The sequence below is a fragment of the Sus scrofa genome, chromosome 18, assembly GCF_000003025.6.
Source record: "Sus scrofa isolate TJ Tabasco breed Duroc chromosome 18, Sscrofa11.1, whole genome shotgun sequence".
NCBI classification, from domain to species: Eukaryota; Metazoa; Chordata; class Mammalia; order Artiodactyla; family Suidae; genus Sus; species Sus scrofa.
This window is the reverse complement of record NC_010460.4, coordinates 9,281,701-9,306,840: the sequence shown is the minus strand read 5'-3', so window position 1 is coordinate 9,306,840 and position 25,140 is coordinate 9,281,701. Positions and strand designations below refer to the sequence as shown.

Sequence of the window (25,140 nt, the reverse complement as noted above, 5' to 3'; positions counted from 1 at the left end):
TAGGTGGCAGATGTGGCCCAGATCCCACATTGCTATGGCTGTGGTGTAGGCTGGCAGCTGAAGCTCTGATTTGATGCCTAGCCTGGGAACCGCCATATGCCACAGGAGCAGCCATAAAATCAAGAAAATAAATAAACGGGAGTCCTCATAATTCTCACAGTTCCACCCTCTGGGAATGTGGACCAGCATTTGGAGGCTGATGCTTTACGGGCAGATGCCCTTTACGGGCAGATGCCCTTCTCTGGCTCCATTCATCATGTGTCTAAATCCAGTTCCCCAGAAGACTGGAGTGTGGGAGAGAACAGTGAAAGGTTAGGAGCTTCCACTGTGGCTCGGCAATAATGAACCTGATGTGTATCCATGAGGTCGCGGGTTCTCAGTGGGTTAAGGTTCTGGCGTTACTATGGCTGTGGTGTAAGCTGGCAGCTGTAGCTCCAATTTGACCCCTAGCCTGGGAACTTCCATATGCTCTGGGTACAGCCCCAAAATGACAACAACAACAAAAAATCCCAAAAAACCCCACTCAGTGAAAGTGTAGTAGGACAGCTAGGGACCTAGGGAAGCAGGGAGGGGGGCACTGGTGTCCCTTGTTTACGCTCTGGGGACAGATTAGAACAGGAGGGTAAAATGCCAGCTTGGCTCACTCAGTGCAGGCATCAGAGCTGGGTGTCATCAGGCCCTGGCGCTGGTGCAGGACCCCAGGGCCGGGGGGCCGTGGATGGGACAGAGATGCCGGGCCTCACCTAGTCCTTTCAGGAACTTGTTGACACCACTGTGCTCTCCACTGGGCAGTGTTTCCAGGTACTCTTGGGCTCGGACCTCGAACAGACCTGTTGACAAGAGAAATCCCAACCAATGCAGTGCCTACTCTTCCTGCTTCTAAACACATCCATTTCCTTATTCCCATAGAAAAGAGAAATCTTGCTTCGGAGATGACGCTGCTCCTATAAACATGCTCTGAATCATAAGATTTATAAGGGCTTTTACTGCTCTGATAATTGCCCAACCTTGTGCAATAACTCTCTTTGGAAAGCTGTAAAGCTAGCGCATGTGTGAAATCCAACGTTCATTTGACAAACACCTTCCAAGCATCTGCACTGTGCCAGGCCTGTGGTTTCAAAGAACCAGCTGGTCCTGGCTCTCAGGAGCCCCTGCGGTCTCCCTCTTCCTCGAGTACTCCTGTAAGAGGGCCCCTGGCCTAGTGGGTTGCCTTCCCTGGAACCCGGCTGCCCTCTGGGAGCTCGGGAGGGTGGCCAGGTCGCCTCCAAGGTGCCCTCAGCTCTCTTCTGTGGCGGGAGCCTCAGGCGGGCTGACTTCTCACTGACCTTCCACGGACAGGGGAGGGGGGCCTCCTTCTGTGCTACTTGTAAGCTTTTGCGTCTTTTTTTTTTTTTTTTTTTTTTTGTCTTTTGCCTTTTTAGGGCCGCACCCATGGCATATGGAGGTTCCCAGGCGAGAGGTCTAGTTGGAGCTGTTGCCACCAGCCTACACCACAGCTCATGGCAACGCCGGATCCTTATCCCACTGAGCAAGGCCAGGGATTGAACCCGCCACCTCATGGTTCCTAGTTGGATTTGTTTCCGCTGCACCACGATGGGAAGTCCACGTCTCAATCTCTATCCAATCACGACCTATTTATAGTGAGCAGGTCTTCTATGGAAAGGAACCCTTTCATCAGGAGTTACGTGACTCCTGCTTTCTAATCCATTTTCTTTCATCTCTTCAGCTATGACGCATCAGAATTACCCAAACTGTGACAGCCTCCCTTTCTGCTCTCCGCAAGGAACTCTGGGGATGCAGAACTTGAACTCAGTCTCTGTGGTCACAGCACCAGGAGACACCAAGGCCTGGGCCAGCTGCTGCCCTGAGGGCCCCCTGGTCGCTGTATGGCATCTTCTTGGTATTAAGCATCTTTTGCTATACCTTTTTTTTTTCTGCCATACAGGCCGTAAGTGGGAGTTCCCGGGGCAGGGATCGAACCTATGCCACAGAGCAGCAACCAGAGCCACAGCGGTGAGAACGCAGGAGCCTCAACCCGCTGGGCCATCAGCCAACTCCCAAGTATCTTTTCCCTACTCAGGCCTAGCTCCCATCGGGGACCGCATTTACTGACATTTCTACTTTTTTGGTTCCCAAAAGGACTCAAAATAATGTAAGAAAGGGCATGACCTGATCCACCTTTTGCATCCTCTCCCCTCCTCCATCACTGCAAGTGTGACAGGATCCAGCAATAGGGACAGGGAGAAGGGAGGAGAGAAAAGAAGACCCCCAAAGACAGAGGTGGGTGGGATGGGGTGGGCGCTCCTGTGGTCCCAGGTTGGGGATCTGTGCTGTCCTACTCCCCCCGGCTGGGTGTCAGCTGGTGCCACACAGAAGCAGAGAGCGCCCGGCCATCGCTGCTGCCTCCTTCTCTGGTCCGTCCCCAGATCCCGTGGAAAGGGCGAGGAAGAAGGGTGGAAGGGACCAGGGGAGGCACGAGCATTTCATCGAGCGGGAGAGAATGGATCAGAACAGAAGTTGCCAGGAGAACCTGGAGCGTGGTTCTGGGAGCAGCGAGCAATGCGGAAGTGATACCTGAGGGGACGGCGGGGTGGCCAGGCCGTTTTACCAGCTCAGAGGGGGCGAGAATGAGCCCGCTGCAGAGGAGGCTGCACGCTGCTGCATCTGGGCCCTGGCCCCTGAGCTCCCTCCCGGTTCACCCCCCCCCCCAGGCCCCAGGCATCTCTCTGCCTCAGCCCTCCCGCAGCAAGGACGCCCCCTGACCTTTGGGGTCCTGTCGGCGCAGCTCCCGCTCCTGGATGAAGCCCCGGAACATCTGGGTCTCCATGAAGACCTCCAGGAAGCGGCGGACGCTCTTGGAGGAGACGGCTTTGCGGAAGGCCTCTCGCTGCAGGCTCCTCTCCTCGCGATCGCCCGCCGTCAGGAACAAGGAGTAGTGGCCCACGATCTCCACGAAGAAGCGGACAAAGGCTTCGGACACCACCTCGTTCAGGGGGCTGGGCTCAGGGCCTGAGCAGAGTGGGGAAGGACCGGCACTGGTGAGGGCGGATGGCCGAGGCGGAGGCTCTGGACAAGCCAATCAGTACGTCAAGCAACCACCAGCTCCCTGGATGGCAAACTGAGGGTCCATGAAAAAGGTGAGCAGGTCACTTCTCCCCCACCGTGAAGCAGACATGTGGGGGCCAAAGTGAGGGAGGTGGGAAACGTTCTCTCTACAGCTCATTGTAAGAATGAGGTCCATTCTCCTACTTAACCCAGTGCCAAGTGGGACGGATGCCCCGAGTCCATTGCTCTCTGACTCTAACAGTGGACGAGGGGGAAGTGGCGGAGCATTTACCACGCTTGCAGTCCGGGGGCCCGGCATCCTGCTCACTCGCCAGGTCATTCCTCTGTTCCAGAATGTGTTCCAGGGCTACCTGCAGCTTCCGAGGCAGAATGGAATCCTCGTCGTCCATCTGGAAAGCAGAAAAAAAAGCAGGTGGGCCATCTCCCCAGTGCTTGTGGGGATGGTGGCTGCATCCTGGCCAGCAGGACACATTGGAATCACTGCAGGGAAGGCCTGGTACAGTTCCTGGTTTAGTGAAAGGAAGCCAAATTAGAGCCAGAGGTTTGAATCTTTTTCTTTCTTTCTCTTTTTAGGGCTGCACCTGCAGCATATGGAAGTTCCCAGCCTAGTGGTCGAATCAGAGCTGCAGCTGCCAGCCTAATCCACAGCCACAGCAACGTGGGATCTGAGCCATGTCTGCAACCTACACCACAGCTCATGGCAATGCCAGATCCTTAACCCACTGAGCAGGACCAGGGATCGAACCCACAACCTCATGGATGCTAGTTGGGTTCGTTAACCACTGAGCCATGACGGGAACTCCACTGAGGTTTTGAATCTTGATTCTACTTTTTATAAGCTACATGAGCTTCAGTTTCCCAATTTGTAAAACGGGCTACCAATCAATATTGACCTCATTGGGAAGGTTAAATGCAATGTGTATGAGATGCTGCTGGGGAGTTCTCTGGTGGCTCAGTGGGTTAACGATCCACTATTGTCACTGCTCTGTGGCTCTGGTTACAACTGGGGTGGGGGTTTAATCCTTGGCCAGAGGCAGCCAAAAAAAAAAAAGAAAGAAAAATGTATTTTTCACCAGTGGTGAAATAAACTGAAGGAGATAAAAATAAATAGAAAGCTATTCTGTGTTCATGGATTGGAAGAATTAATATTGTTAAAATGTCTGTATTACTCAATGCCATCTATACATTCAAATCAATCTCTAGGGAAATTCCAAAGACGTTTTCCACACACACACAAATCCAAAATCTGCAAGGAACCACACATGATCCTAAATAACCAAAACAATCTTGGGAAAGAAGAAAAAAGCCAGAGGCACCACAATTCCTTATTTTAAACTTTACCAAAGAGCTCTGGCCATCCAGAAAGTATGGTACTGGCATAAAAACAGACACAGAGACAAACAGAATAGAATCGAGGGCCCCCAAGTAAATCCACACCTATGCGGTCAATTAATATTTGACAAGGAAGCTGAATATTCAATGGGGGAAAGGATGGTCTCCTAAACAAACGGTGTTGGGAAAACTGGACAACCACATGCCAAAGAATGAAATCGGACCCCTATCTTACACCATACACAAAGGCTATGTGCTTTTTTAAAAAATAGATTAAAGGCTTAAATATTAGACCAGAAACTAAAACTATGAGAAGAAAACATAGTAAAAAGCTCCTTGACATTGATCTTGCCAAAGATTGTTTGGATATACACCAAAAGGACAAGCAACAAAACAAAAAATGAACAAGGGGGAGTACCTCACCCTAAAAATATTCTGCACAGTAAAACAATCAATCAGCAAAACGAAAAGGCAACCTACAGAACGAGAGAAAATATCTGTAAATCCCCCTTTTTGCTTTTTAGGGCTGCAGCCGAGGCATATGGAGGTTCCCAGGCTAGGGGTCCAAGCGGAGCTACAGCTGCCAGCCTACACCACAGCCACAGCAACACAAGATCCAAGCTGTGTCTGTGACCTACACCACAGCTCATGGCAATGCTGGATCCTTAACCTACTGAGCAAGCCCAGGGATCGAATCTGCAACCTCATAGTTCCTAGTTGAATTCATTTCCACTGCACCATGATGGGAACTCCCTATAAGTCATATATTTGATAAGGGGTTATTATCCGAAATGCATAAGGCACTCCATACAATTCAATAGAAAACAAGATGGGCAAGGACATGAACAGACATTTTTATAGACATGCATGTATGTATGTACGTGTACACACACACACACACACACACACACACACACACACACACACAATGGAATACCACTCAGCCCTAAAAAAGGACTGCCTTTTGTGACAACATGCAGGGACCTTGAGGTCATTATGCTGAATGAAGAAGATCAGACAGCTAAAGATAAACTCTGTATGTTCTCACTTACATGTGGGATCTAAAAACAAACTGGAATCATAAAAATAGAGAGTAGAATGGTGGTAACCAGGGGCTGAGGGTGAAGGAAGTGGGGGAATGTTGGGCAAAGGGTATAAACTTCCAGCTATAAAATGAATAAATTCTAAGGAATCTAATATACAGCTTGGTGACTAGAGTTAATAATACTGTATGATATACTTGAAAGTCGTGGAGTTCCTATCCTGGCTCAGCAGAAACAAACCTGACTAGCATCCAGGAGGCCACACGTCTGATCCCTGGCCCTGCTCAGTGGGTTAAGGATCCGGTATTGCCGTGAGCTTCGGTGTAGGCTGCAGACACAGCTCGGATCTGGTGTTGCTGTGGCTGTGGCATAGGCCAAAGCTCCAATGCGACCCCTAGCCTGGGAACCTCCATATGCAGCTGGTGCAGCCCTAAAAAGACAAAAAAAAAAAAAAAAAAAAAAAAAAAAAAGAAAAAGTAATTAAGAAAGTAGATCTTAAGGATTTTGCGTTGAGGCTCAGTGGTTAACAAATCCAACTAGGAGCCATGAGGTTGTGGCTTTGATCCCTGCCCTTGCTCAGTGGGTTAAGGATCTGGCGTTGCTGTGAGCTGTGGTGTAGGTTGCAGATGAGGCTTGGATTTGGCATTGCTGTGGCTCTGGCATAGGCCGGTGGCTACAGCTTGGATTAGACCCCTAGCCTAGGAACCCCCATATGCCGCAGGTGCAGCCCTAGAAAAGACAAAAAAGAAAAACAAAAAACAAAAAAAACACAAAACTTAGTATACATGTAATCAAATCATGTCTTAAACTTACATATGTTATATGTTGATAATATCTCAATAAAGCTGGGTGGGGGGAGTGATTAAATGTAATACAAGTACATTGTTGAAGCGCCTGGCACTCAGTGGCTACCCCCACTCTGCAGGGTGGCTAGTTCTAATCTGGGGACTCTGGCCAGGGCAGATGGCCAGTATGATTCAAAGCTGGCTTTATGATCTGGGTCTCAGAGCAGGAGGGCTTTGGGTACAAGCGTACCATGAGGGATTTGGGGAAATGAAAGTAGATGGAACTAATGATAAAAACACAGCAGTAAGATGCCTAACTTTTCAGCGGCCACTCCAAATTTAAGAGCAGTCCTTCAGAAGGCCCAAAAAGACTTTATGTAATGATTCTTTGCAAGACCTGATAGAAGTTAGATCTTTCTGGCAAGTGATAATAAGAAACTAATTGTGGGAAGTTCTGTCATGGTGCAGAGGATTAAGGATCTGGAGTTGTCACTGCCATGGCTCTGATGGCTGCTGTGGAGCGGGCTCGATCCCTGCCCCAATGACTTCTACATGTTGCGGGCAAGGCAAGAAAAAAAAAAACCCACCTCTAAATGTGTGCTACTTTCTCTGATAGTGCGAGTAGTTCATGATTACTACAGAAAATATGAAAGTATTGAAACAATGTAAAATCATTCATAATCTGTCTCACTTTCAGTCTCCTGCTCCAATGTAACCAGCATTACATATTTCAGTGAGTTTTCAATCTTTTTAAGAGTTTTATATATAGGAGTTCCTGTCGTGGCCCAGTGGAAATGAGTCTGAGTAGCACCCATGGGGATGCAGGTTTGATCCCTGGCCTCACTCAGAGGGTTAAGGATCTGGCGTTGCTGTAAGCTGTGGTATAGGTCACAGGTGCAGCTTGGATCTGGTGTTGCTGTGGCTGTGGTGTAGGCTGGCAGGTATAGCTTCAATTGACCCCTAGCCTGGGAACCTCCATATGCTGCAGGTAAGGCCCCAAAAAGACAAAAAAAAAAAAGGTTTTATATATATATATATATTTCTTTTTCATTTCTAACCTTTTAAAAATACAAGATTAGCAAAATAACATATATAATTGTGGATGTCGATTTTTTCCATTTAATATTATATCATGAAATTCATTATCAAATATTATGTATTTTATTTTTTTTGTCTTTTCTAGGGCCGCTCCTGCAGCATATGGAGGTTCCCAGGCTAGGGGTCTAATCGGAGCTGTAGCTATCAGCCTACACCAGAGCCACAGCAACACAGGATCCGAGCCGTGTCTGCGACCTACACCACAGCTAATGGCAACGCCAGATCCTTAACCCCCTGAGCAAGGCCAGTGATCGAACCCGCAACCTCATGGTTCCTAGTCAGATTTGTTAACCACTGTGCCACGATGGGAACTCCTCAAATATTATTTAAAAGTATGTTGAGAAAGACGAGTGTTGGAGTTCCCATCATGATGGCTCTTGGAAAAGAACCTGACTAGGAACCATGAGGATGTGGGTTCAATCCCTGACCTCGCTCAGTGGGTTAAGGATCTGGTGTTGTTGTGAGCTGTGGTGTAGGTCACAGACGCGGCTCGGATCCCGCATTGCTGGTGGCTGTGGTGTAGGCTGGCGGCTACAGCTCCAAACTTCCATATGCTGCAAGTGCGGCCCTAAAAAGCAAAAACAAAAAAAAAAAGACGAGTGTCTATAGTTATAACCTACACAAAAATTCTATTTTATTATTATTATTATTTTTTTGTCTTTTTGCCATTTCTTGGGCCGCTCCTGGAGCATATGGAGGTTCCCGGGCTAGGGGTCTAATTGGAGCTGTAGTTGCCAGCCTACGCCAGAGCCGCAGCAACGCAGGATCCGAGCCGCATATGCGGCCTACACCACAGCTCACGGCAATGCCGGATCCTTAACCCACTGAGCAAGGCCAGGGATCGAACCTGCAACCTCATGGTTCCTAGTCGGATTCGTTAACCACTGCGCCACGACAGGAACTCCAACCTATACAAAGATTCTAATTGTGAGCAAACCATTTTGTGACAGAACACATGGGAATCGATCTTTTGTCCAAACCCCTCCTCTTTTGGCCTTCTGTCCTATCCGCGGTCCAGCCCTGGCCGGGAATGACTCAAGCCCGCCAGCCCATTTTGCAATCCCAGGCCCAACGTGGAGCCTTTCCAGAGCTGGAAAGCTGAGCCCCAAACAATGAAGGGATAAAAACAGAGAGAGCAATGGCTTGACGCTGGCCTGCTTACTCACCTGTCTGAGGAACCGATTGTTGGCGAGGTCGACGACAAGGACCTATGAGATGAGAAAAGGGACCGTTAGGGACACAGGGCTTCCGGGATATAGAGATGGACTCTTAGCCTCTTCCTTCTTGGCTCTCGGAGAGGCAGCTGGGGTGGGGGTGGAGTGGGCCATTTGTGGTTTCCTGATGTTGCCACTGTGGCCACAAATGATGAAGAGGGGAGGGAGGGGAAAGGGCTTTCCAGAATTGCATGCTTTCAACACTGTAACCGCAGGCTGGGACATGTGTGGGCCTCGGGTTGGACTCCCTGCCCTGTTCCTGGTCTGGCTAAGGCAGAGCCACTCAGACTGTTTTAGCATGGGGGTCACTGAGGTGGTGACAGAGGCTAGAGACTGCCTTTGTTCCCCTTCCATGTGACTCTGTCCCTTCTTCCTCCTTCCTCTCAGCTGCCCACTCAGCCTCATCATCTCTCTTCATGAGGTAGGAGGGAGGGACCCAGAGGACTGGACCCAACTGGAGAGGAAGTCAGGCGGCAGGTGCTGGGCTTCATGACTCAGGACTTTCGGGTTCAACGCACCATCCTCCACCCCCCTCAGGACCTGGCTGAGACCCAGGGCCAGACCTAAGGTGACGCAAGTGAGGGCCCGAGGGTGCCAAACTTAAGGAGGTGCCCACTCATGGGATCGTGCAAATGCCAAGCCTCAGGCCAGTGGCTATGACAGAGGACAAGCAGGGGGCCTGGATGGCCACGATCAACAGTGGGACCCACGGGCTCTAAACTTGGCCCAGGAGCTGAGGGAGCTCTGCTTCCTTCTCACACGCTCTCCTGGGGGCGGAACTGAGCCATTAGGGACCACGGGGTACCCAGGCAAACGCTTTGCAGTTCACAGACTCACACTTGAAAACTTGAGTCGGCTGGTTAATATTTAAGGGGACTTTAGGACTATCTGGGCAACTAGCGGAGCCGCATCGAGAGACATGGGAAGGATTTCAGGGCCAGGCGTTCCCTATAGCGTCGTTTAGTCCCCACGGTTCAAGCTCTGACGGCTCGAAGTTCTCAGTCCTGGAGACAGAGACAGTTTAGAAGAAGGGGCTGGGACTGAATAACCACAGAAATGCCAAGGAGGCTTTCCGTGCTTGGATGCTAACTCAGAAATCCAGAACTTGAGCATTAAAAACATTTGGGCCAGGAGTTCCCTTTGTGGCTCCATGGTGACAAACCCGACTAGCATCCATGAGGACGCAGGTTCAATCCCTGGCCTCGCTCAGCGCGTAGGGATCTGGCATTGCTGTGAGCTGTGGTGTAGGTCACAGATGCGGCTTGGATCCCACATTGGCATGGCTGTGGTGTAGGCTGGCAGCTGCAGCTCCAATCTGACCCCTAACCTGGGAACTTGCATATGCGGCAGGTGAGGCCCTACAAAGCAAAACAAACAAACAAAAAAACCCCACAACATTTGGGGTGACTTTCACCTGATATGAAAAGGACCCATTTGCCCATGTGTAGGAGCATAGGCGTTGTTAACTTTATTATTAGTCCAAAGATAATTTCCAGTTCTCGTCAGAGCTTGTGTCGGGGGGTAGAGGGGGCAAGGATGGGGTGAATGCCTGTGTATGGATCAGGTGTTTTAAAATCTGGTTAAGCTGGCGACTGCTGCCCCTCTCCACAGGTATTCAGGCCAGTAGGTTCCTTTAGAGGGGAAACAGTCTGTGGTCGCCGAGGGTCTGCTGAGGTCCGTGTGGATCGGCGGTGGGAGGCAGTGGGGGGCTAACTGACAAAGCCGTGGGGTCCCTCCACGCAGGCACAGCCTTCCCACCCCCCGCCTCTGCCCACGCCCCCCAGGGAGGGCACGGGGGACACCCCCAGGGCTCACCTCTTCCAAGGGCAGCTCCCTGAGCAGCGGCAGCGAGCTGGTGAGCAGCCCGATGAGGAAGGGCGTCGGCGAGCACACAATGTCGACCATGGCGGGCGGCAGCACGGGGATGTAGGTGTGCTGCCAGGTGAAGGGGTAGATGACCGCCACCATCGCGTGGCAGCACTTGGACAGGGTGCTGCAGCCGGGGAGAGAGGGGAGAAAGGGCGATGGTTCAGGGAGAAGCCAGAGAGGAGCGTTCACATCCCACCCCCTAAAAAGACTCCCAACATCGAGAGCCCCTGTTCCTTGCTCCTTCTCTCACTGAAGGTGCTTTGTCTGCTAACACACACTCTCCCAGCCGGGCACGAACACCTAGGTGTGATCAGGGAAAAGAGGGACGTCCTTTAGTTTGCACGTGCAGCCGTCAGTTGCGTGCAGTTTTACGCTCGGTTGTGTAAAAGTGAAACCTGTGAACAGTCACTCCTTGCCCCAAATTCAAAACACTGAGAAATAAGAACACCGAGAGAAAGACTCGGAATCTGCCTTAAAGAAGATTGATCATAATGAAGCCTTTTCCTGGCAAACGCTGGCCCTTCTTCATCGTGATCCACCCCGCTCTGCCTGGACTCCTGCTCAGTCTGTTGAACGAGTGGCTGGATCTCCTGGGATTCTTACTTTGCTATCCGTTCTGTCGAGCCTCAGCACAGTGATGACAGGTGGCCTTCCGAGGTGAGAGCAGCCTTTCCCTTCTTCCATGCAATCATTTCTTACAGCTAGTGAGCCTGCAGCAGCCCCCCTGCCCCCTTCTAATAAGCTATTTCTAAAAATGCTATGGGACGGGAACCTTAGAAGCGTGTGAGAAGTGCCTAATGTGGAAGGTCCCCCCCATCGGATATTCCTAACAAGCTTCTAAAGTTGTGGCTCAACAATAAAGCGCCCAACTGAGGATGCGGGTTCAATCCCTGGCCTCGCTCAGTTGGTTAAGGACGCCGCGTTGCCGTGAGCTGTGGTGTAGGTTGCAGGTGTGGCTCGGATGCCGCATTGATGTAGATGTGGTGTAGGCCGGTAGCTGTCACCCCAAATTGACCCCTAGCCTGGGAACTTGCATATGCCACAAGATTTGGCCCTAAGAAGCAAAAAAAAAAAAAAAAAAAGAAAAAAAAAAGAAATGAAATGTCTAAAGTAAGAACAAAACGAATGTGCGGGCCCAAAGCATTCTCCCAGGAGCACACCGAATCAGCTTTGGGGCCCTGTAACTGCATTTCCTTGGTTGAGATACCCTCGGATTATTTGCCCTGGTTTACAGAAAGTTCACGTACAACTGCAAGGCTGCTGCATTCCAGAGAGATGGATGCTCCTTTACTGGGGTCCCATGACGTCAGACACCTATACTCTCATGGCCATAAAACTTTCCTGAGCCTGTTAAAAAATATTACTTAGCTCTGACTTAAAGAGAAAAAGGGGCAGTGAGAACTATGTCTAGATACTCACATTGCAACAGAACAAAGGGTGGGGGAAAAAATGTACACATGTAAGGATAACTTGATCCCCTTGCTGTACAGCGGGAAAAAATAAAAAAAATTAAAAATAAAAAGAAAACATAGGCAAAACGCTCTTTGACAGGAAAAAAAAAAAAGAGAGAGAGAGAGAAAAAGGGTGGGTTGAAAGACAGTGGCTAGCAAGTGAATGAAGCCGGGCAGAAAGTGACGGGTACTGTATAATTCCACTTAACATAAGGGCCTTAAGAACAGTCAAATTCATAGAGCCAGAGTAAAACAGAGGTTATGAGGGCCTAGGGGTTAAGGACACAGGTACATTGTTGCTTAAAGGGTACAGAGTTACAGGTGAGATGATACAAAAAGCTCTAGAAAGGGATATGGTGACAGCTGCAAACACGGTGAATGTACTTAATGCCACTGAAATGTGGACTTAAAAACGATTAAAATGGGGCGTTCTCCTGGTGGCTCAGTGGTTAACAAACCCGACTAGCATCCATGAGGATGCAGGTTCGATCCCTGGCCTCGCTCAGTGGGTTAAGGATCTGGCATTGCCGTGAGCTGTGGTCTAGGAGGCAGAAGCAGCTCAGATCCCACCTGGCTGTGGCTGTGCCATAGGCCAGTGGCTACAGCTCTGATTCGAGCCCTAGCCTGGGAACCTCCATATGCCGTGGGTGCAGCCCTAAAAAGAAGAAGAAAAAAAAGATTAAAATGGTAAACTTTATGGTTATGTATATTTTGCCACAATGAAAAAGCAATCCCTATGTTCCCAGGTGGCTTCGAGGTTAAGGATCTGGAGTTATCACTGCTGTGGTGCAAGTACAGTTCCTGGCCTGGAACTTTTGCATGCCACGGGCACGGCCCAAAACAGAGAAGCGCACCCCCCCCCCCGCCACATCACTCTGCTTCCTCTGAATCTAGCACCCCCCAGACATCTTAAAAATACACCAGCCCTCTTTTCTATCCTGTTCTCATTTGGGGGCCCTGACCCCAAAGGGTAATACTGAGTCTTGTTCATTTATCAGCATGTCTCCTAATCTTCCTGAGCAAGATGCTACCCCAACATTTTGCTTTTATCACTACAATACCTGCTTCAATAGCTGAGAAAGAGCAAGACAGTAAAGTCAGGACCTATGCCAAGGAGAGCAACATCAATAATTAGCCAGAAACTTGGGGTGAATAGACTTCTGCCTTTCATCACATCCTCCTCATCATTATTATTTTGCTTTTTAGGGCTGCACCCATGGCATATGGAAGTTTCCAGGCGAGGGGTTGAATCGGAGATGCAGCCGCCAGTCTATGCCACAGCCACAGCAGCAAAGGATCTGAGCCGAACCTGTGACCTACACCACAGCTCATGGCAATGCTGGATCCTTAACCTACTAAGCAGAGCCAGGGACTGAACCCGCATCCTCATGGATACTAGTTGGGCTCGCTTCCCCTGAGCCGGAATAGGAACTCTGACTTCTGCCTTTCAAAGATCTTCTTGAAAAGCAGAGAAGCCTCTTTTCTTAAGGCACTGCTTGGAATTCTCGTCATGGCTCAATGGTTAACAAATCCAACTAAGAACCATGAGGTTGTGGGTTCGATCCCTGGCCTTGCTCAGTGGGTTTAGGATCCGGTGTTGCCGTGAGCTGCAGTGTAGGTTGCAGATGCAGCTCGGATCCTGAGTTGCTGTGGCTCTGGCGTAGGCTTGGCAGCTCCAGCTCCAATTAGACCCCTAGCCTGGGAACCTTCATATGCTATGGGAAGCGACACTAGAAAAGGCAAAAGACAAAAAAAAAAAAAAAAAAAAAAAAAGGCACTGCTTTCTCCAAGACATCAAGACTGTTGATGCTTTCAGTGAACTGCTTACCATTTGGGTTTAATTTCCTTGAATCTATAGGTCACTAAATGTGTTGAACTCACTTTGTCCTAAAACTTTCGGATTTTTAGGACTAATCTGTATTTGTGTGTGGCCAGTCTATAAAGTTGATCAGCTCAGGTACTATAGGTGTGAGGTCATGACTTAGAAAACTAGAAGGGCGTTATATAGAAACAAGGATAGCTGTGTCTGCAGCGGGTTTCTGCAGACTATAGAATTTGCAACTCATTAGTGGGTTCTGAAGTAATTTCAGTTAGTTGTGATTAGCATTAAAAACAACAAAAGGAACAGAAGAGAAAATAAGAGAGTGTGCTTTATTTTCCTCCCAGTTGTAAATAAATACCTGGGTGTACTGTGCAGCAGACATACTGGGTCTGAATGTAAAATGTATTCATCGTTGATGACTGCTGTAAAAAGGCCTGGAAGTCTGGACCAGAGAGGGTGCTGTGGACCAGAGAGGGTGCTGTGCACCAGGGAGGGTACTGTGCACCAGGGAGGGTGCTGTGGACCAGGGAGGGTGCGGTGGACCAGGGAGGGTGAGGCAGGTAGACAGTGGTGGTTGAGCTGTAATTTTGATATGTTACATGTTTTACTGGGATGCTAGCCCTCATTTCCACGTGATGAGAGGGAGTTTCCTAAAAGAGATCCTAAGAAGGAATTCCCTGAAAGAAGCCTGGTGTATGAAACCCACTTCTGTCTGTAGCACTTTTTTTTTAGGGCCACATGTGCAGCATATGGAAGTCCCCAGGCTAGGGGTCGAGTTGGAATTGCAGCTGCTGGCCTAGGCCACAGCCACAGCAATGCGGGATCCAAGCTGCTTCTGTGACCTACACCACAGCTCATGGCAACGCTGGATCTTTAACCCACAGAGCTAGAGGCCAGGGATCCAAGCCATGTCCTCACGGATACTAGTCAGGTCTGTTACCACTGACGGGAACTCTGTACATTTGTTACGGGTTCCTAAGGATCACCTGGAGAAAGAGTGGATCATGTAAAAGACCAAAAAAAAAAAAAAAAAAAAAAAATTCTGTGCATTGAAATACCAGAAGGTCAGGTTCTGCAGATTATACACCTAGTGGCAGCTTTTCCCAAAAATAAGTGGTAGAAGAGGAAATAAGGGATTATTTGGAGTGCAGCCTATTGGAATTTTATCCCTGAATTGTGAAGGCTAGAGGCACCTTCCATGGGGGAGGAGGATGGGCATTGCTGCAGTTGGTGCTTTCTTAGGAACATGCAAAGAACATATCTACGGTTCTGGGGATGCTAAAATTGACTCTTTCCACTTCGCTTGCCGCTTAACATGTAGCCTTACTGAGCATCTGCTGGGTGGAGGAGAGGCAGTGTGTTTGAAGGAAGCCTAGGAAGAGAGCCCCGGCAGCTGGCTCGCATTACGTGGGGGCGGAGGAGAGGGACGCCAGCATCCACAGCTGGGATGGATTTGCACAAAAGTGAGGCAGGGAGGAGATGCCCCAGTGGGAGGTTGGCTGGGCCACAAGGTTAAAAGACGAGTGGGCACAGGTGAGAAGGGTCAGGTCCCAGAATGCTTTGCTATTCGGAAGGGGTCTCTGAGGGCTGAAGCATTAGTCCGGAGACATGAGGATTCACGTGAGTGCTGAAGTTCTCCTGGAGAAGACGCTTCGGTTCTGGTTGCTCCAAAGCCCTTGTGCCATACATGGGGTTCCTGTGCTCAGCAGCCTCCCCACTCATCAAGGAACCCCAAAGAATCAAGCATCAAGCTTTCTCTCAGATGCTACCCAAAATGTGAATGCTGCGCTTCCAGAGCTGGATAGGCCCCGGGAGTCTGAAGGATGAGCCTCTCAGCGTTCTGCAGCATTCCTAGCCGTGCCTCTCCTGGGGCACCACTCCCAGGCACGTGAGTGGAAGGGAACCTCTGATCGGGTCTGATGCCTGAGGAGACCTAGTGAGGTGGCTGCCACACGTCCATGACGGTACTTTCAAACCCTGAAGTTATACATCTCCAACTAAAAGGAACACAGGCCGGGCCTCGAGAAAACTGGGTCACTACTCTCTGCTGATCTCAGGTGAAGCCCGTCCCCGGGCCTCAGCTTCCTCATCTGTAACATAAGGAAAAGGGACTAGGTAATTTCTAGTGTCCTTCCAGCTTTAACATCGATGAACTAGAAGAGAGAAAGAAAGGCAGGAACTAGCAACAGGAGCCAAGAGCTAGAAATAGCTGACAGTGAAAAGAACCAAGGCCTGTCACTGGAGGGGATTCTAATGCCCATTAGTGGGGACAGGACACAAGGGCAATGATAACATCTGCTCTGAGGAACTAACAGGTACGAGTGTTGAGAGATTTTATTTTTAAAAAATATTTATTTATTTATTTTGATTTTAGGGCCACACCCACAGCATATGTAGTTTCCTAGGCTAGAGGTCCAATGGGAGCTACTGCTGCCGGTCTACGCCACAGCTACACAGTATCCAAACATTGCGACCTGCAGGACAGCTCATGGCATGGCCAGATACTTCACCCAGTGAGCAAGGCCAGGGATTGAACCCACAACCTCATCGATCCTAGTCAGATCCGTCTCTGCTGTGCCATGATGGGAACGCTGAGAGTTTTTAATTTGCTGCCTTAAGCCCCCAAAAGACTACACACAAAGCCGGCACAGCCTGGGAGGGATCTGACTGAGAGAAGACGAGTTTCTAGCCCAAGTGGCTGTTAGAGACGGATGTGGAAGCAGAAGACAATTTGCGGCTATGCTATTGTCCAAATCTTGCTTCAAATGTTACCCTCTTTTTTTTTTCTTTTTTTTCTTTTTTTGGTCTTTTGTTGTTGTTGTTGTTGCTATTTCTTGGGCCGCTCCCCGCAGCATATGGAGGTTCCCAGGCTAGGGGTTGAATCGGAGCTGTAGCCACCGGCCTACACCAGAGCCACAGCAACGCGGGATCCGAGCCGTGTCTGCAACCTACACCACAGCTCACGGCAACGCCGGATCGTTAACCCACTGAGCAAGGGCAGGGACCGAACCCGAAACCTCATGGTTCCTAGTCGGATTCGTCAACCACTGCGCCACGACGGGAACTCCAAATGTTACCCTCTTGATGTTCACAGGCTAAAACAGGCAGTTTAGATGTAATCAGTCATGCTACTGAAATTGCATTTTTCTTTTTTGGCTGTGCCTACAGCCTGTGGAAGTTCCCGGTCCAGGGATCAAACCCATGCCACAGCTGTAACCAGAGCCACAGCACTAACAGTGAATCCAAGCAGGTTCCTGTGGGCTCCTGGGCACACAAGCCTTTCTGTGCCCCCATTTCTTGTTTCTAGGGAATAAACTGCAGCCTCCACGACCTTCACTGAGATCTAAAGGGCAGGTTCAAATAGTCGCTAATCAGGGAACAGAGGGGATGCAGAGACCAGGGAGGAGCAGCCAGGAAACAGTGGTACAGGAGTTCCCAGCGCGGCTCAGTTGTTAACAAACCTGACCAGTATCCATGAGGTGAGGGTTCAATCCCTGGCCTTGCTTAGTGGGTTAAGGATCTGGTGTTGCCATGAGCTGGGTGTGGTGTGGTGCAGACAAGGCTCGGATCTGGCATTGCTGTGGCTGTGGTGTAGGCCAGTGGCTACAGCTCCGATTCAGTCCCTAGCCTGGGAACTTCCATATGCCACGGGTAGGGCCCTAAAAGACAAAAAAGAAAAAAAGAAAAAAAGAAAAACAAGAAACAAGAAAAAAGAAACAACAGTGCAGCCTTGGGGCAGGGTCCTGGTTCCTCCTCAAGGAATATAGGTAACAATATCTTTGAATTCTCCTGGAGAACTAAAACCCCCAATAAATGGAAGATGGTAATAAAGCCTTCTTCAGCTCGGAAGGAAGACCACCAGACCACTGAACACTGGCTCTGAAAACAATGCAAGCTTGCCTCTCCCCTGATCCTTATATGCAGCCCTATTCTTCACTCCCCAAACTGTAAAACCACCTCCTGAACTCTTCTAAGGGGGGAAGAGTCTTTGAGGCATTAGTCTGCTGTGACCCTCCTTTGCCTGGCAAAGCAATAAAGCTATTATTTTCTCCTTCACCCAAAATCTTGTTTGTATTTCTATTCGGCACCGGTGAGCAGAAGCCGAGTTCCGGCAACAACAGCGCCAGATCCTTAACCTGCTGAGCCATGAGGAAATTCCTAAAATTGCATTTCTCATAGCCCTTCACTGAATTAAATGTAGTTTATCTCTAAGACTCTGTCAGCCACTCTGAGGACCCTCTGAGGTAGTATTCTGGATGCCAGACCACCGAGACGGTGCCCATTCACGCTGTCAGGGAGGCCTTGGCAAACCCACCTGCCTGCAGAAGGCATGCTCAAAAACCCAACCCTTCTCTGAGATGGCAAACATCACTAGCGCAACTGATTCTAGACAGGCTGTGGGCATATCCTGTTGAAGTTTACAGAAACTGGTTAAAATGAACTAAAAGGGACACCGCACATGATGAAGGCACACAGCTACACATGGACTTATTTGCGTACTTACTCCATGTCAAGGCCAAGGTTCAAACTATTATTTATTGAGATTTGACCACCTAATCCTACTTATCATTAGCTAGAAGCCAGTCATTAGGCTTTTTTTTCGGTCTTTTTAGGGCCACACCCAGAGCATATGAAAGTTCCCGGGGCCAGGGGCTGAATTGTGAATTGCCTGAGCTGCATCCGTGACCTATGCCACAGCTGGCAGCAACACTGGATCCCCAACCCACTGAGCGAGGCCAGGGATGGAACCCGCAACTTCATGGATACCAGTCGGGTTCTTAACCCATTGAGCCACAATGGGAACTCCTGTCATTAGGCTTCTGGCCTTAACACACTACAAAAGAGTTAAAAAGGAAATTTCTGGAGTACAGAAAACTTTGTCCTGTGTAAAATTTTTGTATATGCAAAATTGTTTTATATGCAACTCTTGACGTTATTATTCAGCCTAGCCTGTAGATTTAGGCAAAACTTTTGGGAAATGAAATTAATAAGAAAAACAAAATGTTTATCATCAGGGAAATGAAGAAAGGGCTATAGGGAAATATTTATTTAGGTTGCTATGACAACAGAATAAGCCATCACAACAACATTCTTTCTTTTCCATCTGCCAAACAGAGCCTTAAGGAACACTCAATGGCCAACCTAAAGATGAAACGGAGCAAAAATGTTATTCTAAATTTGATAGATTTTTGGCTCAACTTAAAACCCTTTTGTAACCCATGCAGTATTTGCCACAACCCCCTGCTATTTCCTCTGGCAGATGCAGCAGCAATGACGAGTCAATGAATTGCGTGGTGGGGGAGGGTGCTGGCAGCAGTGACCGCAGGCCTACAGCAGGCTAATGTCCACTCTGAGATGTCACAGGGTCACTGACTGAGTTTGCAGTGTGCCCTGTTCTCATGCCCTGCGCTGTGGTCTTGAGAACATAAGGGCTACAGACGGAAATCGGAAGAGGCCTGCTTCCATTGCTGGCCGAGCAGGGCTAGAGATGAGAGCACGAGCAGCCTGCAGAGGACTGTGCCAGGTACAAGGAGGCAGGCAGCAGCTGAATTTAGGTGGAAGGCTTTCTTCATAGCCTTCTCCAGGTCAGACAGCTCGCGGCCAGCCGCCGGTTGGTCGTGGCTTGGTTGAATAGCACTTCAATTCCCCATAGCTCTTTTCCCATAAATCAGAACTAGGTGGGCACTCATTCCTCCCTGAGCAAGACCCTTGGGCAGAGCACGCTGGAGAAGAGAAGCGGGGTTCTGGGCTTTCTCATGTGGAACTTCACGCACACGCTGTCTTTGGCAGTGTTTCTGTGCTTTGATCGTTGGCTGGACCCCTGTCTCACAGGGGTCCCTGTTCTGTCCTGGTTCCCTGTTAGGGGAGGGGGGCGCATCTGAGAGTCAGAGAGACCCCCAAAGAGAAGGCTGAGCTGAGGCCCCTCCGAGGAAGGCAGGTAAAGCTGTGAGGGCGGAGAAGGTGGCCCTGACTTCAGAGCACAGGCTGGAGCAGAGGCCTGGGAATCCCTGGACAGTAGGTCCGCAACAGGGTGTATATTCATCTCTACCCCACATAAGGTTAAGAGGGGCATGAGATGAGCACCATGGATGGCTACCTGGCATCTCAGCAGCCCCAAAGTGCCCATGACTAGAACCCCTCTGAGGCGGCCTATGGTAGCAGGGGTGCTATCCAGATGTTTCTGCTGAATCCGATCCCCCAGGAAATGGGTGAGCAGGTGTGAGGATGGGAGGGAGAGACTTTGAGGGTCACGCAGTCCACCTGCCTTACTGAGGCCCTGGCTGGAAGGCCGAAGGCTGTACTGGAGGGCAGGCCCTGGGGAGAAAAGCACACGTCTTCGCTCCTTCAGGAGACAACACTGGCCTGACTGCTCAGCACACAGAAGGTCCTAAAGGCACGCTTTCAAAGAGTGTCCGGGACTTCCCGTCATGGCGCAGTGGCTAACGAATCCGACTAGGAACCGTGAGGTTGCGGGTTTGGTCCCTGCCCTTGCTCAGTGGGTTAATGAGCCGGCGTTGCCGTGAGCTGTGGTGTAGGTTGCAGAGGCGGCTCAGACCAGCGTTGCTGTGACTCTGGCGTAGGCTGGCAGCTCCAGCTCCGATTAGACCCCTAGCCGGGGAACCTCCCATATGCCGCGGGAGCGGCCCAAGAAATGGCAAAAAGACAAGAAAGAAAGAAAGAAAGAAAAAGAGTGTCCTGGAGTTGCCGTTGGGGCGCAGCAGAAACGAATCCGACTAGGAACCATGAGGTTGTGGGTTCCATCCCTGGCCTTGTACAGTGGGTTGAGGATCCGGCCTTGTCATGAGCTGTGGTGTAGGTTGCAGAAGCAGCTCGGATCCTGAGTTGCTGTGGCTGTGGTGTAGGCTGGCAGCTGTAGCTCCAATTCAACCCCTAGCCTGGGAAACTCCATGTACTGCCGGTGCGGCCCTAAAAAGACAAAAAAAAAAAAAGTGTCCTTACATATTTCTGTAGACAGCCTCACAGACACTGCCTCCACCCCACCCCCAGACCACAGCGGCCTGCTCCTTCTCCTCATCTTCCCCGGAACCAGCTGCCCGCATCTGAATCCCAGCTCTCCCACTGAGCAAAGTGACGTAACCTCTGAGTGCTCTTTAGATTGAGTTGTCAAGAGCCTGCGAGAGTCGAACACTTCCAGAGGGTTCCCTGCTCTCCCAGTTGCACTGTCATTATTCTCATCAGGATTCTGCACACTGTGTCTCCTTGTCTTCCTGCCTCAGAAATCTCAGGGCCTTTCTTTTTTGTTTTTATTTATTTTTTTTGCTTTTTAGGGCCGCATCTGTGGCATATGAAAGTTCCCAGGCTAGGGGTCAAATAAGAGCTGTAGTTACCGGCATGGTCACAGCAACTCCGGAGCCGAGCCTCATCTGAGACCTACACCACAGCTCACGGCAATGCCAGGTCTTTAACCCACTGAGCAAGGCCAGGGATGGAACCCCATCCTCATGGATCGTAGTCGGTTTCATTAACCGCTGAGCTACGGCAGGAACTCCTCGGGGCCTTTCTTTATTTCCCCACCTCTTCAGGTCTGCATGGAACTAGTGTTGGATGGAAAGATCATTTATGAGGCAAGAGAGAGAACACTCTGGGCCAATCCCAAGCTGCTTCTGGGGACAATGAGACACAGGAGCCCGAGAGTCAGCGCTCCGAGGGGCCTGGCACAGACAAGCCCTTGTTTCCTAAGTGGGGAGATGCGGGGCCAACAGCTGAGGACATTCTGGCGTCCTTCCTACTCTGCAAAGGCCCCGTCTGTGTGATAACAAATGGCTGTGCAGGTGTGAAGGTTGTAAAGGGTCTAAACATGTGATTCAGGTATTTTATACAGACAAGCAGGCATGTACACAATAGCTTAGTGCCCAGGGCCTGCCTCTGCACCCAAAGAGGCACTCAGATTATCCCTGTCCCTGCCTCCCTCCTACAAAACCCCATCTCCTCAGTGCCCCCTGTCTGGTAGTTGCTACAGAAGAGAACAGCCAGCGGGCACTGAGTGCCCTGTGGCGAGAACAGCCTCCGGCAGTCGCAGGTGTCACCACACCTGCATGTGAGTGTTTGCTGTTCAAAGAGTCCAGCTCTCAGGGCAGAGTGCCAGGCACCATGCCAGGCAGGTGAGGACAGAAACTCCACGGTCCCTGCCATCAGACCACCACAGTGACCCGTCCGCTCCCAGAGCAGGAGGGGAGGGGGAGGGCAGAACGCACTGACGGGTTGGGTCCCTTCTCAGGGATGGGGTCCCTTCACGTTCTGCCCTTTCTCATGACAGCAGCTCTGTGTGAGGGGCTGCCCAGAGGCCAACCTGTCCACCCAGAGATCCATCCAGGGACAAGGGAGCAGTGGCCAGGTTCTTTCTCAGACATCCTTGGCTAAGCACCTCCCGGTGTCTTGGTGCCCTGAGCTTCTCACACCTGCCCTCTGCTGCCCTTCGGGGGTGCATTTGTCTTTGATGAGGCTCCCCTCCCTCTCTGGTCCCGCCTTCTCTGTCATTGTAGCTTTGTGAGAGAAATAAACGATGTTCTCTGTCCTCCTTCCCCCTAAGGAAAACCTTAGCTGGGGTGGGGACACAGCCCCTGGCTGGCCAGCTCTTCTGCAGCCACGCGCAGCTTTTCATACATCTTCTCAGGCTGGACCCTTCCTGAGCCCAACATCTTTAAACTAGAGCAAGTGCCTCGAAGGACCGTTGGCCCCGTCTCCACTCCTGGTGGGCCTTCCCCTCCCTGCCCAGGCCTTTCTGAGATCCATCACTTACTCCTGCCCTATAGTAAAGCAAGAGAAATCGCCAAAGAAAGATGGGGAGGGGGGTGCGGGGACGCTGAGGCTTCCAGAGAATACGAGCTGTTATTCGAGTGCTGATGAAACCTGATCCTGGTCGCTGAAGGGTTATTACTCATCCTGAGCTTCCAGGGCCTCGACCTTGAGAACTCTCTAGACAGAATTCCCCAGTGTCCAGGGGGCTGGAAGAGCTGCCCAGTGCCCAGCACCAGCCGCAGGCTCGAGGCGGGGCCTGCTTCCTGAGCTGACGAGAATAGACAGGGAGTGCAATAACTATGACAGTCAAGTGAGGCGCTAACACACAGGCGGGGGGAGCAGCCTGGGGGTGGCCAGGGGGCTGCCGTCCAAAGACAAGGATCATCCAGGTGACCAGACGGGCTGCGGCGGAGGGAGGGCTGGAGCCCGCTTCCCACCCCGCCGCAGGGAAGCGGGCTCCAGCCCTCCCTCCGCCTGATGGCCGCCACATTCTATAGCTGGTCTTTTCCAGTCTTTTCCTTTCCTTCTTTTTCTCCTTTGTCTTCTGGAGTTTAGAGTCAGATTTCCTTTCCAAACCACGGTTCTTTGCCTTTTCTGTTTTTGGCATTTCTTCTGTCCAGATGGACTCTCGGTCAGCCTCTTCTGCCTCAGCTGGCTGCCTGGCCCGTCTCTAGCTGGCCCCACATCTCAGCCCTTCCTGGAGCTGCGGCCACCACGGGTGCATGTGTGTCCTCAGGTCCAAAGCGAAGAAGGCGCTGACCCAGTATTTTGAAATAACAAAAATGTCAGGAATCCTTTTTTTTCTTTTTTCTTTTTTTGCTTTCTAGGACCGCATCCACGGCATATGGAAGTTCCCAGGCTCGGGGTGGAATTGGAGCTGCATCTTCGACCTACACCACAGTTCAGATCCTTAACCTGCTAAGCGAGGTCAGGGATGGAACCTGCATTCTTATGGATACGAGTTGGATTCATTCCTGCTGAGCCACAATGGGAACTCCTTTTTTCTTTTTTAAAGTTCAGAGTTAACTCAAATCCCTATCTCCATCTCCTCCAGGATCTTCTTTGATTTGTAACTGTAATTTGATTTGTCATTTGTAATGGGCTTTGCCAATCACTTACTGGGACCATCACGGTGTGGGTGCATCTGCGTGGGCAGTGAAGTTTGAGCAGGTGATTTATTTTAACGCTGAGAAGGGAGGCCTTAGGCTCATCCATGCTCCCCAGCACGGCCCTGGAGGCCTCCCAGGAAGTGAGCCCTGCCCACCTCTAAGCGTTTCTGGCTTTCGGCTCTGAGCTGCTCTGCGCTTCCTGGAGGCGACCACGCCCTCGGCCTCCCGTCTTTTTGCCTTTGTACAGATGGCCCCTTTTGCCTGGAACAGACTTTCTACGAGCTCTTTGTCTTAAGACCCCAGGGAACTTGCCTCCTCTGGGAATGAGCACCCCCTGGTCTCCAGAAGGCACTGCCTCTCATAAGCCTCTGCAACAAGTACTGGCTCATCAGTTTACTTTTGCCACTGCCCCCTGCCGCTCCCAATGAGGCCTCTTTGAGGACAGCTCTGGGCCCTTTACGTCTGTCTCCCTAGCACGTGGTAGGGTGCCCAGCCCAGAGCAGAACGAGGGAAGAGCAGATCAAGTACCTACCAGACCAGCAGCGCAGAGAAGGGCAGACCCGCCTCACTTTACACAGCTAGGGGCCTCCTGAGCCCCGTCCTAGCTGCCTGCGGACTCGCACTTGCACTTCGGAGGAGCCTCCTCTGCAACCCCAGGCCATCACCTGCCCTACAGATTCCAGATGGTGCGTGGCTGCCACTCAAACACTTCAGCAGAAGTAGCCGAACTTGGTACCTGAGCTTGTCTGCGATGAAGATGACCCTCCGTTCCAGAAGCAGGGAGGCGAAAACACACAGCAGGTGTCGGACGCTGAGAGAGGAAAAGAGAGACTCCAAGTCCACGTGTTCGAGCCGGGAGTCCAGCGGGCGGCACAGTTCAATCACCTACAGGGAACAGGAGCAGCATGAGCAGGGACCCCGTCTGCGAGGCCAGGCCCCTCATGCGCCGTGCAGGCCTGGGGCTCTGAGGTCGTCGGCAGGGCTGACCCACTGCCAGGGAAAAGGGAAAGCAAAAATGGAAAACAAAGGGGATTTGGAAATGAAAGATCCCAGGAGACTGGGGAAGGAGGAGGGGTTGGTAGGGACCCCCGTGTCACAGCTGTGCGTGAGGACAGTTTGGATGGAGGTAGAAAGAGGAGGGCGGAATGGTGGCCCTGTGCCCAAGAGTGTTGGAGGCCCTCCCTGTCGATGATGCATCTGGAGCCCACACGAGGGGTTCTGTGACTGCTGGTGTCCTGTCCATGCAGCTCCATCTCTGCCTCACAAGGGAATATTACCTGCTGGAAGCGGAACCACAGGCTCACGCAGAAGGACCAGCAGACCCAAGTGGTACTTTCAAGATTCACCTCCTCTAGAAGGCAATTCCCCCCCTTTTTTTTTCCATGTCTGTACCCATGGCATATGGATGTTCCCAGGCCAGGGATTGAATCTGAGCCACAGCTGCAACCTATGCCATAGCTGTAGCAACTCTGGATCCTTTAACCCATCACACTGGGGGGGGATTGAACCTGCGCCTCCAAGCCAACTGAGCCGCTGCAGTCAGATTCTTAACATACTGTACCACAGCAGGAACTCCTAGAAGGCAATTCTT

The 25,140-nt window shown here is 50.8% G+C and overlaps 1 protein-coding gene across 6 annotated transcripts in view; it reads right to left on the bottom strand.

Annotated features, from left to right (window-relative positions):
• Window positions 1-25,140, bottom strand: part of DENND2A (DENN domain containing 2A) — a 124,135-nt gene that overhangs the window by 3,831 nt on the left and 95,164 nt on the right. For all 6 annotated transcript variants that reach the window (XM_005654269.3, XM_005654270.3, XM_013983646.2 and 3 more), the window contains 6 exons: window positions 24,286-24,434; window positions 10,354-10,531; window positions 8,491-8,532; window positions 3,338-3,455; window positions 2,764-3,009; window positions 744-830 (listed from right to left, as the gene is read on the bottom strand). In XM_005654269.3, the coding sequence (XP_005654326.1) occupies window positions 744-830; window positions 2,764-3,009; window positions 3,338-3,455; window positions 8,491-8,532; window positions 10,354-10,531; window positions 24,286-24,434 (820 nt within the window). The remainder of the gene's footprint in view (window positions 1-743; window positions 831-2,763; window positions 3,010-3,337; window positions 3,456-8,490; window positions 8,533-10,353; window positions 10,532-24,285; window positions 24,435-25,140) is intronic.